Below are 16,849 nucleotides of genomic sequence, written 5' to 3'. Positions count from 1 at the left end.
GGGTCATTGCTGACCCCTAGAGGGACGCCGCTTACACTGGCGTTTTCATGGCAGACTATAGCAGGGTGGTTTGCCATTGCCTTCCCCAGTCATGACTACCTTTTCCCCAGCAAGCTGGGTACTCATTTTACCAACCTCGGAAGGATGGAAGGCTGAGTCGACCTGAGCCGGCTAACCGAGACCCGGCTTCCGCTGGGATTGAACTCAGGTCGTGGGGAGAGTTTCGGTTGCAATACTGCCACCTACCACTCTGCGCCACACCAGATGAGGCCCAGGCTAATAACAACTGAATTTACTGTAGCTTTCACACATCCCTGGCAATTAAAAAAAAAAAAATCCCATTCATGTCATTGGGGCTTGCACAGGTGTAGTTCCCCATAGATTTTGCCCAAATCCACTTAAAACTGTCGAAAATGTGAGTATTTGGTTTTCTAGACAAAACTGAGAATTAAACAATATCACGTTTGGCAATATGATCCTTTGCAATATACTGTCACCCCTGGTTTGGTCTGAGTTTTGAGAAATAATATCTATGTTGTTCTGATTGCAAAATAGCCAGCCTTCCTCCAGTGAGACCAGATGCATGTTAGATTGCAGCTATGAGCTTGATGGGCATAGTTATTCTGTATTCCAAATACCTTTGGCAGATAGCAATTTTCTGTAATGTGTAGCCATGTGATCTTGAATGATGTACTGACTTGACAGCTTGCAGGAAGAACTAGGAGAGAATGCTAAGAAAACAAAAACTTTATTTCAGTCAATGGATTTAAGAAATATCTTGCACATTAATACCAAAAGTTTTGAATTCTTACACATGCAAAGAAATAAATTTGCTGTCTGAGGAACCTGCAGCAAAATAAGTGATAATTCAAATGGCTTTTTTCTCTCTCTTTGATTACTCAACCACTATAGTTTGCAATAAATAATGTATGAGTTCTTTCTATGTATTCTTATTAAATCACAATTTCTTTATGTATTATCTGCCGTTCTTGCTCTTGGGAGAATATTATGTTTGTTGTTTAATCTTCAATATAATCTTCATTTGGAAAGATTTAAAAGCTAGGGATCAAGGTGAAAAAGCAGAAAGAAATGTATGTGTGTTTATTTTTTACTGCAATACAAATATGGAGCTAGGTTTTTTTTTCGACATTTGTTTTTCAGAATGTTCATTGGAGTCAGATTAAAGAAAACTAAGTGAGAAGAGATAGAAATTCTTGAATTTGGAATCCAACACACTTGGAGGGCACGAGGTTGGGGAAGGCTGCTTCAGGTGAATGGACAGGTCTGAGCGTTACCCAATATCCTCCCAAATTTACCAGGCTCCACCTCCAGAGCCACCCATAACCACTGGGCTCTACTCCTCTAGCCAAGCCCAGGTGCCTGCATTTTTTTTAAGAGTTGGCAGCAATATTGGAAAGGAACCTTTTGGTGCCATAATTCAATGTGTTGCAGGTACAAGGTGTCAGGTTCAGTCCCTGACATCAGGTAGCAAGTGATGAGAAAAACCTTTGCTCCAGGACCCTGCAGTCAGAATAAACTGGGTTAGATGGACAAAAGAGTCTCCTGGTAGAAGGCAGCTTATAGGTATCCTGTGTTCCTAGGTTGCTTCTGGAAGTTAACAGTAATGGATGAAGACCCCTCTGTTGAATCTGAAAACGAGTCACCAATTTCAGTGTTTCTAGGGAGCTCTAAAAACAAAACAAAAACCGTCATCCCTCCCCACAAGGGTTCTAATGACTCATAACGTTTCCATTATATTCGATTGGTGTAAAAATTCATCTAACGTTTTGTTGATTGGTGTAAAAATTCATCTAACATTTTGTCAAGCTGGACTAAAAATAGACTTAAGTAAAAAAAAAAAAAAAAAAGGCTTTCTCTCTGTCTACACAGAGCTTCATTTACCTTCCAACCTGTAGATAAACTTTAGAGAGAAAAAGTGTTCAGTTTTTCCATTCATATTACATCCGAATGTTATGAGCTAGGCAAATTTATATTCCAAAGTGGTAATTACAAGTTTGGGCAAAGTACTGAATTCTACATCCCCTTCTCTCCCTTATGGCCCCATGTGCCCTCCAGATCTGTTCCAGGGCATTCTGCAATCCTCTGGAGCAGGAGTGGAACGTGTGTGGGGAGCTGCAGAGGGGAGGAGAGGATGCAGCTGTCCTCTTCCCCAAGTGGTGTCCTTCCACTGGTGGAGCAATGGATTGAGACCCAACCGCAAGGATGTGAGAGGAATGCTATGGGATGTGATATGAGTCTTGTGCCTCCTCCATAGAGTCAACAATGTGCAGGATGCTCATAGAAATTCAGGGGAACATTCCACTTAAACAGGTATGAATGGCGCAAACCATTGGTCCAAAGCCTTCATAGTTCAGAAAAAGTCAGCCTTCTGCTTGAGCCTTTTCCCAGTTGACAATTTTAACACAGCCACTTACTGGCTTTGACTGGGACTGGAAAGGAATCAAGAGCTATGTCTTTTTCACTCGACTTCTCTCCTTTCAGAAGACTTTTATCCTTAGGGATGGCTGAGGAATTTGTTTGGTTGAAATTTCAATGCAAGCATACCAAATTTGCACTTCCCAAACCTAAACACAAACTGGGATGCAATTTGTTGCCAAAATCCATCATTTCCGAGGTGTGAGATGCAGTTTGCATATATATATATATATACACACACACACACACATGTGCAAGAAATGCGCACATTAAAAATGTACACAAAAATCTGTATATTTAAAATGCATGTAAAATGCTTTATTCAATGTGTGTGTGTGTGTGTGTGGGGGGGGAAATGAGTACATCTGCAAAAAGAATGTGTATGAATTTTCATGTGGACTAAATAAAAGTCACAGTCTGATGTGGAATTGGAATGGAACAAACTTAGCACTGGAAAGCCTGAAAGATTTGCCCATCCCTATTTATCCTTCAGAAGCCGCCACCTATGCTCAGCTCAATGCTTTTTGAGATATAGGTTGATGGCACCCATAGTAAGAGCATGTGTGCGTGCGCGTGTGTGGGGTGTAACTCACTTCCAGGAGGAAACAAGGGGCCAACACAAGCTTTTGCTTGTTGAATAATTATGCCATTAGGTCCATGTTTTATAATAGCAAATTTTACTATTAAGCAAAGGCTTCTTTAAAATAAAATTAAGAAGGCTGAGAGCAGTATCCAATTGTGACCGCCCACCAGTGACCAACCGCACCAATTCCATTGTGCAACCAATTCCATCAACCTGCCCTGTTCCTGAAAGCCACTAAATCTCCATTGAAGAAACGGTGGGCACCACTTGCATAACATAATTGGTGGGGCTGGCTGCTCATGGAATGGAAGTGGCAGTGGGACCCACTCATGGACAAGCAGCTTTGGATACTGCCCAGTAAGATTTATGTTTACCACTAGCTGTTGTCAGCATTGAAGAAAATAAGATTTTACTTTCCAAAATATACAGTAGGATGTATTCGACACTTAATTCAGAGACAACTGATTGAATGGTTTCAAACTGGGAGGAGCAAAAATATTATCAAGAATTAAAGGGATTTTTTTTGCTTTTCCATCTCTATAAAATATCTATTCTTTTCACTTATTTCTAGCTTTTCTATGAACAGTGCCATTTTCCACTTGAGGATTCTTCTTCCAAGCATGACACGGCGGCATTGTGGCTGGATAGTTCTGGGGAAATAACATTACCCTTTTAAAAACATTAGGGTAAAAGTCTGAACTTGCTCTCCTTCCCTGATCTATATGACTAGGTCTGTTTAAGTCTGGGTTTGCAGCTGAAGCTAGAGAAGTGATTGACTGTTTAATCCTCTGTGTCCCCGAGAGGCAATTTTAATTACCATTTAGTCTCCAGCATTTTTGTTAGAGGTAGGAAGGCAAGAATAAAAGCAATCCTACTGAGTGTTCCTACCTGGCTGATGGGCACTGTAGGTTGAAGTGACCTGTTTTGCAACTTGAAGCCAAAATGGCTGTAGCATCATTAAAGTAGTTTTCCTGAATGCATTTCCCATTCACACCAGCATTTGGTTGTGCAGCAGTTCAGCCTTCCTGACTGGAATGTATCAACAATATATACATGAAACCAGCAAATGAATGGCATTTCCGGAAACATGGAGTTGGATGGGTCATCTTGGTTTCTGTTTCATCTACCACCATGCACTCACTGGCCTTTGCAAAATGGGCTTTGTATATATAGTATCATTTCTTTGGTAATGTAAATTAGACCTTCTACTGTTACTGAAAATTAGTTTGTAATGTAATCCAATGCATAATTATTTAGAAATAACTCCCACTGATTCAGTAGGGCTTATTCCCAAATAAGCGTGTGTAGGATTGTAGCAGTTGTTTTTTTTTTAAAAAAAATCCACAACTTAGAAATGATGGTGGGCCCATTCCATTTAATGTTTCTCTCTATTTTAGAGAGTGTTTAAGGTTACTTGTAGGGAGGAAAACATTTGGCCATGCCTAAAAATCCACACTTCGGTGGTGGTGGTGGAAGATCTTTTGGTATACATACAAAGTACTCACAATTTTCTAGTATTGGCCATCTAGACAAAATTGGTAGAGACTGACTAGCATTCTTCCAAAATAGTCATTTGCTCACTTCAGTGAAAGGCCCTGAACATTTGTGCATATGTGTGTTTTGCTCACACTTGCATGACACCATTGGTTTTGTAGTCTTAAGGCTGTAAGAACAGCTGTAGAACGTGTAGAACAGCTGTTCTTGTGTTTACTTGTAAGAACAGTGGTCAAGATGGACCAATGGTCTGATTCCAGTGTGAGAATGTGAGAAGTGTGAGAAGAGAGCCAGTGTGGCGTAGTGGTGAGAGTGATGGGCTGGGAGCCGGGAGATCCGGGTTCTAGTCCCCACTCGGCCATGGAAGCTCACTGGGTGACTTTGGGCCAGTCACAGACTCTCAGCCCAACCTACCTCACAGGGTTGTTGTTGTGAGGATAAAATGGAGAGGAGGAGGAGGATAATGTAAGCCGCCTTGGGCTCCTTGCAAGAGGAAAAAAGGCGGGGTATAAATGCAATAAAATAAATAAAATAATAAAATAAATAAATAAAAATTCCATGAAAGAGAGGGGGGTTGTTGTTTTTAGTGAGGCGGTGAGTAAATCAGTCTATTTCTGGTCCATGTCACTTTTGCACGCTTTCGCCTATAATTCTGTTCTGTCTCATTTCCACATTAATTGGCAATTTAAAATAAAATCAGTATGATAATTCTCTTTTCAATGTAGGTAGATAGAAAGATATAGAGACAGAGAAATAGATCGTGTATTTAAAATTAGCCCACAGACCATTTACATTTCTTTACAAATAAAAGGAAAATGCACATGCAAACAAAATATATGCTCGTAACAGTATAGGGACAGCAGTTGCATACATATAAATGAGCAAATTTGAAATGTTAAATGAGCAAAATCAAGGATCAGCATTTGTAAGCATCTTAGGTCTAATTTTTAAAGCTCTGTTTAAAAACATCGCAACCTTCTGGATTGAGACATAACAGAAGCAGCGCCACATCTGAACAACCAGGATAAGATGCCAGAATTGGCTGAATCAGTTTTGCTCTGGCTCCCTGATAATTACAGTAAAACGCTGCGTGTGTCGAAGTTTCAACATTCCCAGAACCACAATGGCAGATCTTAGAGCAGTGAGTATTCCTCCATATTGGCCTTCTAACAATCAGAACTGCATCACATTAAACCTAGGCTAGATCTACAGTCCTGCTCTACAGCAGTATTGAAATGCACTGATAACTGTTGGGGCACATCACAAATTCAATACACTGTTTTTGTAGCGTTGTTTCCTGCTTTTTATTCCACATTATCCAATATATCACCACAAATGTCATTGTGTATTCTATGAGGTATAAAAGTGTAAGAGGGATATAGTGCTACCATGACAGGATCCTAATGATATGACACAAGGTGTAGATCTGGCCCTAGCTAAGGTGAAAGCCGTATGGTACTTTGGAATAGCCAGATTCTGTAAATACTGAGCACTTTGCAACAAGTCGGAAAATGTCGGCTGATAAACTAAATGTGAACAAACGCAGTTCGCTTCTGTCTGTTTATATCCTGACTTCTCTATATAATTAAACACATGGCTTGCAATTGCTCCACTGTTGATCAAATGTTGATCAAAAAACCAAGCCTGTGTAGTAACTCAGGAATACCTTTATTCCCCTTAGAGTCATAAGAATTAATCAAAGTTACGCAGGCAAATGTGCTGATTGTGTCGCTCAAACAGTGGCACAGCCAGGAACATAGCATCTGCTTCCATGCGATGCCTGCTACTGTGCATAATCCTGCCTCCAGATTGAAAGAGGTACCTACCACGCATCTTTTCCTTAAAAAGCATGCTTGCAGTTTTTCATACTGATTAAGATGATCGGTATACCATATTGATGCTCCATATAAACTTGGGTATATAAACCTTAGCCTGGTAAACCTGATAGCAACTGGGACATACTTCCCTCCTTTAGTATAACGGAAGTGAAAGATGGTGCTTAAACAATAATTGGCCCTAACTAACAAATATAATCTGTGGCTAACCATCCATCTCATGTAGAACATAAGACTCCTCTCATAAGGGAACAAATAACTTGCACAATCTGTTCTGTACTTCTGAGGGTCTGTGAGCCCCATTCACATTTGTAGTGCTTAGTATTTTTTTTTTAAATGGCTACATTTATATCCCTTGCCTTTCATCCATATAATTCAAAGTGGTGAATCTGGGATGTTAGGGAAGAGTCAAGTATCTGTCTGTCTGTCTGTCTGTCTATCTATCTATCTATCTATCTATCTATCTATCTATTTATTTATATCATGTATATGTTTTAAATATCTTTAAGATCTCAAGGTGGTGTACAGGTAAAATCAATTTAAACAGTATAAAACAATAAATAATTTAAACAGCTAAAACATGTTAAATTGTTAAGCTATCTAATACCAATTTAAAATCTAAAACAATAAAACAGTTAAAACAGTGTGCAAACGCAGGGAATCCAATTAGTCCTCAAAGGCTTTGGTGAAAAGCCATGTTTTAACTTGGCACCGAAATGAAACCAGTGTCTGTGCCAATCGGGCCTCCAAGGGGAGGGCATTCCACAACTGGGTTGTCACAGCAGAGAAGGCCCTCTCCCATGTTCCACCTTAGTGTACATCTCACACTGGTGGGATGCAGAGGAGGGCCCCTCCAACAGATCTCGGTCCTTGGAGAGGCACTATGACCAGACTTGTTCAACATCCTGCCCATTTAGCTGCCATTTGTACTTACTTTTCCTTTTCATCACCTTGGTTTTCCCGTAGTTAATGCCCAATGAATTAGTTTCACAGTATCCTGTAATTTGTTTCAGGAGATGCGATAAACCTAGTCTTGATTAAGATAAACCCTCTCAATATCGTCTGCAACTTATAACAGGAATTATCAAACCACGTTTCCAATCTTATAAGAGCAGCACTGTCAGTTCTTGTCACTGAAATATCCTTAGGCATGCAATTGACCATGGCTTCCATTAACTCATCAAATAACACAGTGGTATTAGGAGATTCTTGATCTTCAACAATTGTTAGATATAAAGACTTACATTCAGCTGCAGCAGTGCACACATTCTCTTTACTCTCCCACCCACTGACCCCGCAACACGCTTCCCCCCCTCTCCCTTTTTCCTGCCCCTCTCTCTAGGCGCCCTCTTCCCTTTGCCCCAGCTCCTCTTGCACTCTCAGCCCAGAATGTGGGGGGAGGAGGTGGGCTTTCCCATTCAGACCCCATTCAGACCCCCACACAGGAAACGTGCAGAGGGGGAGAGTGAGGGAGTGACTGGCGGAAGAGTGTGCATGAGTGGGAGGAGGAGGGGGGAAAGGAGGTGTGAGGAGGAAGGTGTGAGCAGGTGGCACGGAGAGGCTTTCGGACGAGGAGAGCCTGGTCAGCCAGCCACAGGTTGACCCTGGGGTTGGAAAGAGTCTGCCCTGTGGACAGTGGCTGGGGTGCTGTAGAGAGAGACTTACATTCAGCACTGTTCACAAATATCGGAAAGACATTATATATTTTAATACTTATTTTTAAATACATATTTTAAAAAGTATTTTCCTCTCAAAATAGCCATACACATTTTCTCTCCCTACATTGGAACATTCAGGAAGTGTGAAAGCTGCTGGATAACTAAGTTCTGATTAGCTCCATTCATACTGGAATTCCCTAAGATTTATATATCTTGTATATATGACAAAAACAAAAATGGCTTGACTCATAATGATGTAGATGGTTTGGCATGAAAGACTGAATACTGTGAGTTAAAAGCAGATTCTTCGAAAGCAGAGCAAATTTCAGAATGCCCATCAGAATTCCGAAGTTATTGTTTGAATTATAGTATTCAGGAATAGCAGCCAAATTGAAGGTTAGAAAAATTGAGGGAAATGTATAATGCACCCTCTGGCATGTACATTCTATGGTAGAATTGTTGCTGGAGGGAAGGCAGGTTCTATGTGGTGTGATGACAGTTACATCAAGAATGTTTCTGCAGGATGGGAGAAAACACGTTTCCTCAGACCTGAGCATGGTGAAAGGAATAACCTAAGATTTACTGAGGCTCCATCAGAATATGCATACATTGTCAAACAACTGATGAAATGAGAGGGGCTAATTAATGTTAATAAGATTTCATGGCTGAAAGGCATAATGGCTACAATCAGTACAGCTCTTATGATACAAAGCCCAGCACAAAAGGAGTATGAGTCCTGATACCCCTTTTCAAGATTTTGGCTGTTAGTGTGGGATAGAATTGTGCATGCTGGGGTATATCACTGGGATTGACAGCCCCTTTGGAGCTGTAAGATTATGTTTACATTTTGGGATGCTCCTAGATCCAGTTTTGTCACTAACAGCCTCAATGGCATGGAGAACTTCTACTAACTTTGTTTGATACACCAGCTGCAACTGTCCGGGGAAGGCAGAGTTCTAGCCCTGTGTCGGGATTGATTCTGAGCGTATGGAGATAGTTAGCAGTTCAGATTCAGAAGGGGAACAGCCAGAACCAGAGAGGCATCTTCCTGAGCGAGTTCAGATATGGATAGGTGTGCTTCTCAGGATGCTAACACCCAGCTTAAAGGGTGTTTCCCCCCTTTCCCTCCTCTGTGACAACCCAGGAGGAGGAGGAGAGTGCGGGGTGTGACCTGAGGAATGCTAGACTGCAGTGCAGATCCAAGAGGGAAAAGTTAGAGGCAGAGCCCAGATGGTTGATCCGGTTGGCGATGCGTGAGGGTCAACGTAGGGGAGCATCAGGGAAAGGAGGGGCATCCTTCCCTAAATTATTCTAGCCAGCAAGTCTTGTTTCAAACTGCTGGCAACATCGTAGCTCCCATTTGGATCCCCTGTTGCCATTCCTTTGTAGCCAGAGAGTCTTCGAGGATTTGCATCTGTAATGAACCTGTTGATAGTGAATTAAAGGTGTGAGACTGAAGCCTCTCTTCTTGTGTGTGTGCGCATGAGGAAGGAGGGGGCCAAGGGAACATGACAGCATGCTCTGCTAACCTCCCTGTTAGACGACTGTAACGTGTTATATATGGGGCTTTCTTTGAAGAGGGCTGAGAAACTGCAGTTGGTACAGAATGCAGCTGCTAGAAGTTTAACTGGGACCACCTGTTGGAAATACAACTCACTGGTTCATGCTACCACATCTCTGTTTCTGAACCCAACTGTATCTCAGAGAGCACCTCATTTACTTTACCCCATAGTTCTCAATGGATCCCACTGAGTTATGAGCTAGTCCCTATCTGTTTCAGGTTCTAGAGGAGGGGTGGACAACTTCATGGCACCTGGGGGCCACTTTCAACCCCCCCTCCGGAACCCCTGCAGGCTGCACTTTAGCTGCTGCTACTATGCCAAATTTGTCAGCAGCAAAAAATTGTCAGTTTGCCAAAGCATTTCAGTGGCAAACAACTACAGAGGGTGAAAAGGATAAATCTCTAGCTTGTTTTCAAGACAAAAAAGTCCTTTTTAACCCTCCGTAGCTGCTTGCTGCTGGAATCTGGTTTCAAATGGCCAGTTATTTGCCACCATGAATCTCAGTGGCACAACGGCGGCAATGGGGAGTGGGGGGGGGCAGGAGACCCCCCCCAAATAGGGGGCATATGCTGTATGTTGCCCACCCCTGTTACAAAGTTTAACAGAATGTTAGACCCAGGGTTTTATATTTTATAAAGATTGTTACTGATTGGGTTTTTAATAATATGTTAGGATGTAAGCTGCCCTGAGTATTGTCAGAAAGATGGGATGCAAGATAAATATATTTTTGATTGACTGATAATATTGAACCAGACCAATGGACCATTTAGGTCAGTACTGACAACTCTGACAGGGAGCAGCTATGCAGGCTTTTCTCAGCCATCTGTCCCCTGTCTTGCCTCTGAAAACCATGAGGTTGAGAACTGAACGTGGGAATTTATAAGCATGCGATGCTCTATGTAGACATAGTCCATTCTATGCCTGCCTGTCTGTAATAGGTATTATTATTTGCTGTAGAAACTAATTTCTTTTCTTTTCTCTAAAATGGACTACATCTATGAAATCAGCTAAGGGAGCACAGAGCGTAATAAACTAGCAGTAGTAAAAAGTGTCAATAGTTATCTCAGCAAGGATACTTTTCATATTCCAAAGTCAATATATTGTGCAGTTACAACTGAAGAATTGTAGTTACTAATTTATCCTGTATCTGCAGACTAAACTGAAATAGATTTCTTTGGCATATTATATCGTGAATAAATCATATCTTAAGTAATAAATTTCCTGTCATAAATCTGAAAGAAGCAATAATAGTGTTTGATTGATGCACGAGCAGAGCCATAAAGCATGCCCCTAGCATGAGCAAAAATCTACGAACAGAAATGCAACAGCGAGGTTACTTTGTTCCTCATCATGCTTTTAGCTACAAACATGCTGCCATTCCTCTTAGATGCTCAGTTTAAAAAAAAAAGTGGTGGGTGGGAGTAGAAAAAAAAGAAAAGAAGAAGCTCGGGCCCCAAGGAAGCTGGTTGTGTGCATGGCCTTGGGGTAGCCTGGATTGAATGCGGACATGAAATAGTCACATGAATAATGCATTATGTTTCTAGTGGCATTTAGAATACCACTGAATGGGAATAAGAAATGAATTGCACTGGAATGCAAAATGAAGATCTCGGTGTACGGTAGCATGTTCCAATCACAGCCCCCCAGTCTCTGTATTCAAACTGGGGTTCTTTTGGGGGGCTGGAGAAGGAAATCATAAGTAGCCACATAAATCTGCGTGTAGTACTTCTGCCCAGCAGTTATTTTACAGCAGTTATTGGCATGAAAACCAGGAGGTCTCAATGTATTAATTAGTAATTAGTTAATTGTATTTATAGCCATCCCACCCCAAGGACTTGGGGTGGATAATTCTACCCTATTATTCCCTAACTCTAGTAGGGATGTGTGAATCAGCAAAACTCAAATCTGCGATTTCCATCTTGAAGCTCATTCTGCCTTGTGTCCATACCAGACTGCAAGCTTAGTAGTTTTTTTCACCCAAAAATTAATGTGTATTTCCATGCACATTTTCCCAAATGCACATACCAATTGTGCACATTTTAAATATATGGATTTTCTCCCATTGATTAAAGCATGTTCGTGTGCATTTTTCAAATGTATGCATTTTCTGAATGCATTTTTGTTGTGCAAATCATGTCACAAGCTGAGAAAAGTACAGACTTCAGACCACATAATGGGGCTGTTCCAACAACAGCTCACCATGAAGTATTTAAAGCATGGTGAGGCTGCAGTGGGAGCAGCACCATTTTGAATATGCAACCCCCACTTGGGGGTTGTCATGTTGTGTGAACCCACTGAGTGTGGATTATGTGAGGCTTAAACAACCCTCACATAACCCATGGTCTGTTTTGCATATGCGTCTGGGTGCCCGCAGCATATCATCCGAACCGTTCATTGTGTTCAGGTTCACATTCAGTTCCAAGAGGTGCAAACTGGTAAATTCTGATCCAAAATGGAAATGAATTTCTCCCCATCCCAAATGTCTAGCCACAAAAAACAAGCATAAATAAAAAATATCTTACACCTCTTTTGGAAGATGTACAGGCTTGGTAAGTTTCTAGAGAAAGATTCCAAAATTGAGAATCAACCACCAAGAACATTTCTGTTAATGAAATGATGAAATACTGAAGAATATGTTTCTGGCTGATTGCAAAGGTCATAGTGGAACATGTTGTATTTTTGTGGTTTCAATTTTGTGAACCACCCAGAGATCCTCAGCTATTGGGCGGTATAAAAATGAAATAAATAAATAAACATAGGGGTAAAGTGAGTCTCTCAAGTATACTGGACCGAGATTGTTCAAGGCTTTATGTGTCATGATCTGATAATCTTGAAACTAGACTACTACAGTGTGTTATACATGTGGCTGGCCTTGAAGATAGTTCTGGAAAGCCAGCTAGTTCAGAATATAGCTGCTAGACTGCTGAATGGGGCCGGGCAGTGAGATCAGTGTTAAATCAGTTGCCAGTGTTAATACTACTTCACTGGTTCCCAGTTTGTTTCTGAGCTCAATTCCAGGTGCTCGTGCCTACCTTTAAACTCCACACAGTCTGGGACTCAGGTACTTGCTTGGACCTCCTCCTCCCACATCAGTCCACCCAGTCACTGAGATCATTGCCTGACGCTGTCCTCTGAGATAAGGGGGAACATGACAGGCAGAGAGGATATTTGTGGTGGTGATGACCTGCCTTAGGAATGCTCTGCCCAGAAAAGAGCATCCTTGGTGCCTACACTGCTGACTTTCCAGCACTAGGGAAAGACCTTTTTATTCTCTCCTGCTTTTAGTTCTTTTAAGATCTTTTAAGCTACTGTATTCCTGAATGTTTAAGCTCTCTTTTATTGTTTGGACTGTGGTTTTATCTGTTGGTGTCATTTTGGCTTTGATTTTTATGGATTAGATCATTATTTTGATTTTTCTTGTTGTGAGCTGCCCTGAGAACGTTAATGCTGAAGGGTTACAGGATATAAATCTATCTTTATATTTTTAAAAAAATGTCATCGGCAGTACCTTGAGTTAAGCCCAGAACTAGTGCAGAAGCCTTGAGCCTTTTAGAACCCCTCCTCACCATTTTCAAAACATTTTTATTCTAGAGGCATCTTTGGAATGTTGCTTGCTATACTGAAAGCAGCATATCAATTCAAAATAACGTAACTGAGAATGTAATATTGACTGTCAATTTTTAATAAACAAAATGCTCTGCATTTGTTATTTCTGAGTGCCCTGTAAATGCTGTAGTCCAAACCTGGGATGGACAAATCTGTCAAGTTTGATTCCGCTCAGTGTCTCATTTTTTCAAGTTTAGGTTCGTTCCACCCAGTTTCTGCATCAGTTTGGGCTTTTTGCCCTAAAAGTCTATACAAAAATTTGTATGCATTTTCATACACATTTCTCCCAATATATGCATTTTTGTACACACTTTTCCTAGTGTACACTTTTTTTGCAAGCAAATTTCCCCAGCATAATGTATTTCGTGTGCGCTTTCCCCTAATATACAGATTTTTGTGCCTATTATATGCATTTTTTTTGTTTTGCAAATTGCATCACAAAATTCAGGAAAGTGATGATAGCACTGTAATAACTGTGTTCTGTTTCATGTCTTGGTTTGGGAAGTGTGAATTTTGTAAGTTCACATTAAAATGCAAACTGAACTAATTTCTCACCCATTCCTAGGACTCCCAACTCTATTTAAAGCTTCCCCAAACTCTACCTTGTCTGTTTGCACAATATCATTGCCTAGCTTTCAGTTATGCAATAAACCAGTTGCTTCCCTGCAGTTCACGGAGAAAAACCAAATCTAACGAAAGGATTTACTTAGCTGTGTTTATTGAAACATTCAAAGTATGGATGTATGAAAGTCACTTAACTTTCGCGGATTATGTTGATGGTGGGGGGGGAGGCGCTCCGTTCCTCCCCCCCGGAATCCTCCGCGGCTGGCTGTGCTCTGTGGCAGCTCCGTGGAGCAGCCAGCCAGGCCCAGCCAGGCCAGAGCCGTCCGCAGCCAGATTTCTGGCCGCGGAGGGCTCTGGGTAAACAAAAAACAAAAAAAAACGCATATGCAAATGGCGGCTACGGCCGCTGTCATTTGCGTTCCTTATTTTTACCGTCTTAATCTACATAAATATTTACATAGACTATGATGGTGAAAGTAAAGGGGAACGCAAATAGCGTAGCAGGTGCTATTTGCGTCCCTTTTTGATTCGCCGTTTTAGCCTACGTAAATATTTATGTAGGCTAAAACGGTGAATTAAAAAGGGACACAAATAGCACCCGCTATGCTATTTGCGTTCCCCTTTACTTTTACCGCATAGTCTACATAAATATTTACGTATAGTAAGACGGCAAAAATAAGGAACGCAAATGGCAGTGGCCGTAGCTGCCGCCATTTGTGTATGCGGTTGTTTTTTTTAAAACCCAGCCATGATAAGCTATGTAAAGATTTATGTAGCCTATCACGTTGTGTGTGTGTTTTTTTTTAAACCTAGCCATGATAGGCTATGTAAATCTTTACGTAGCCTATCATGTCTTTTTTTTTTTTTTACAAGCCTGGAAATGGCGGCGGCAGCAGCTGGTCGGAAGACCAGTCACCGCAGCCACCGAAACCGCCGCCAGAGCTGCCGCCGCCGCCCAGAAGATCCGCCACAGGTAAGTCTCATCCCTGGGGGGATCCACAGGGGGCCAGGGGGGTAGCAGGCCATTCCGCCACAGAGTTTGGGGGGCCGAATGCACTGGCATTCGGCCTCACTGAGATCCGTGGCGGAATTCTCTGACATCCCTAATTCAAAGTGTAAGTATCTCTTAATCCCTCCATGATTGCTTACAGGCTGTATGTTACTGGCATATCATTGTACTTTGGCCTGCAACTGTGTTTACAAAGGTGTACAGAGACTTTTTTTGTGTTCATATTTCATTTTGCTCCAATTTGCAATGAATTATGTTTGTTTAATTATACTTGACTTTTTTATATTAACAACCAAACTATATGGTACATTGTTATAGAAGATAGCCTCATTCCTAAAAAAAGAAAAGAAGATTTATAGACATAAATAAATTCCCAGCTTTGAATTATAATGAAAACCGTTGCTACTCATGGAATCTGCTGTCAAGAGCTTTCCAGTGAAGTGTATTTCATGAGAGTCAGTCAATGGGAAGAGAGTCAAAAAGGGATGACCAACTAACTCGTGACTTTGAATTATATATATAACACTCCCAAAACACTACAGCAATTGCAAACCAAATCTTAAGGTTTTTTTAAAACCCAATCAGTTTTAAAGCTATTTTAATCTAAAGTACTGAAATGGAAAGATTGCTGTCTGAAAATATCTTCTGTGCTAAACCTCCTAATTATTCAGAGCCACATTAAATATCCCAGGTATGCTAGGTAAATGGTAGCAGCATTTCTGTACCTCTTGTGCACATTTCATCTGTGGTGATAAAAAATAAAAATGCCTAGCTCTTCTCTTTCTGAACGTGTTAATACTTACGGCTACTTTTGATACTCATATGTCCTTTGAAAGGCCCCATCAAAGAATACTTGGGAATCATTGCTGTCTGGGACCCTTGAGGGAAAAATGGGTATAAACAGGAAATATTAAGTTTTACTAGTTTTGTCATTTTTGTTCATACACTGCATAAAATTCAAGAAAACAGTAGTGCCAGTAGAGAGTATAGCATAGTATGTATGTACAGAAGACAGGGCTTGTAGATATCAAGGAACTAGGACCCAAATATATTCAGGAGCATCTCTCGCTATACCAACCTGCTTGTTAGAGGAGACTCTTATCCAGGTACTTTAGGTACATTATGTGTCAACAGAGAGAACCTTCTTGGTTGTGGCATCCCGATGACAGAATACTCCCGTGGAGATACGACTGCTGGCAACATTACAGTTGTTCACCTAGCACCCACATTGTACTCCCTTTGGCACCAGATGAAGACATTTTTAATTTCCCAGCTTTTTAGCACTCTGTATTTTAAATCCCTGCATTGCTGCTAGGTTTTATTCTGGGCCCAATCTACATGCAAATGGAATGAGAAGCGCTTTCTGGTTACATCTTGATTTTGGTCTGTCAGCAGCACACGAAGCAAGAAAAGCGGAGTATACACTACCTGAAAACCTGCTTTCCCAGGTCACACAGAACTTGAAACTTCAGGGTTGCTCCGCACCTCCCCCTGAAATCCTAACCTGGCTGGCTCTGTTCCGCGGCAACTCCACAGAGGCGCCGGCCGGGTGCATTCGCAGGCGTCTGGAGCCTGCGGATGCAAATGGCAGCGGCTACGGTGGCCGCCATTTGCGTTCATGTTTTTGGCCGTGATAATATTTACATAGCCTATCACGGTGAAAGACAGGGGCGCAAATGGTGGCCGCTATGCCATTTGTGCCCCTGTTTTTTTTTGCCGTGATAGGCTACGTAAATATTTACGTAGCCTATCATGGCAAAAAAAACAGGAACACAAATGGCAGCGGCTATGGTGGCCGCCATTTGCGTTCCCTTTTTTTTTTGCTGTGATAGGCTACGTAAATACTTATGTAGCCTATCACGGCCTCCGCAGGGACACAAATGGCATCCCTGCGTTAGCCGTGATAGGCTATGTAAGTATTTACATAGACTATCACGGCCTAAATGAGGAAGTGAATATATTTTCTTCCTGTCCAATCACATCTCTAGATGCCCCCATCTGGTCTTCCGGCTACTGACAGCATAGGGTCCTTAGCACTGGAAGTTTTATCACCAACCAGCAGAGGGCTAGAGGTGCTGGCTCTTGCCTGATCTAGGAAGCTC

General features: G+C 41.5%; 1 protein-coding gene across 1 annotated transcript in view; it reads right to left on the bottom strand.

The window, feature by feature from the left end:
- The window catches only part of LOC146360080 (spermatogenesis-associated protein 7 homolog), a 74,913-nt gene extending 59,294 nt beyond the window's left edge, over positions 1-15,619 (bottom strand). Inside the window, exons 1-2 of the mRNA XM_084821222.1 lie at positions 15,551-15,619; positions 639-731 (exon numbers count right to left, since the gene is read on the bottom strand). Coding sequence (XP_084677348.1) covers positions 639-731; positions 15,551-15,611 — 154 coding nt within the window. The 5' untranslated portion in view covers positions 15,612-15,619. The remainder of the gene's footprint in view (positions 1-638; positions 732-15,550) is intronic.
- Between the last annotated feature and the right edge of the window lie 1,230 nt (positions 15,620-16,849).

Source organism: Heloderma suspectum, chromosome 1 (assembly GCF_057233095.1).
Source record: "Heloderma suspectum isolate Gila_16-S chromosome 1, 16-S_ref, whole genome shotgun sequence".
In the NCBI taxonomy this organism is placed as follows: Eukaryota; Metazoa; Chordata; class Lepidosauria; order Squamata; family Helodermatidae; genus Heloderma; species Heloderma suspectum.
The sequence above is the reverse complement of the archived record's forward strand: the minus strand, read 5'-3'. Positions and strand labels throughout refer to the sequence as shown.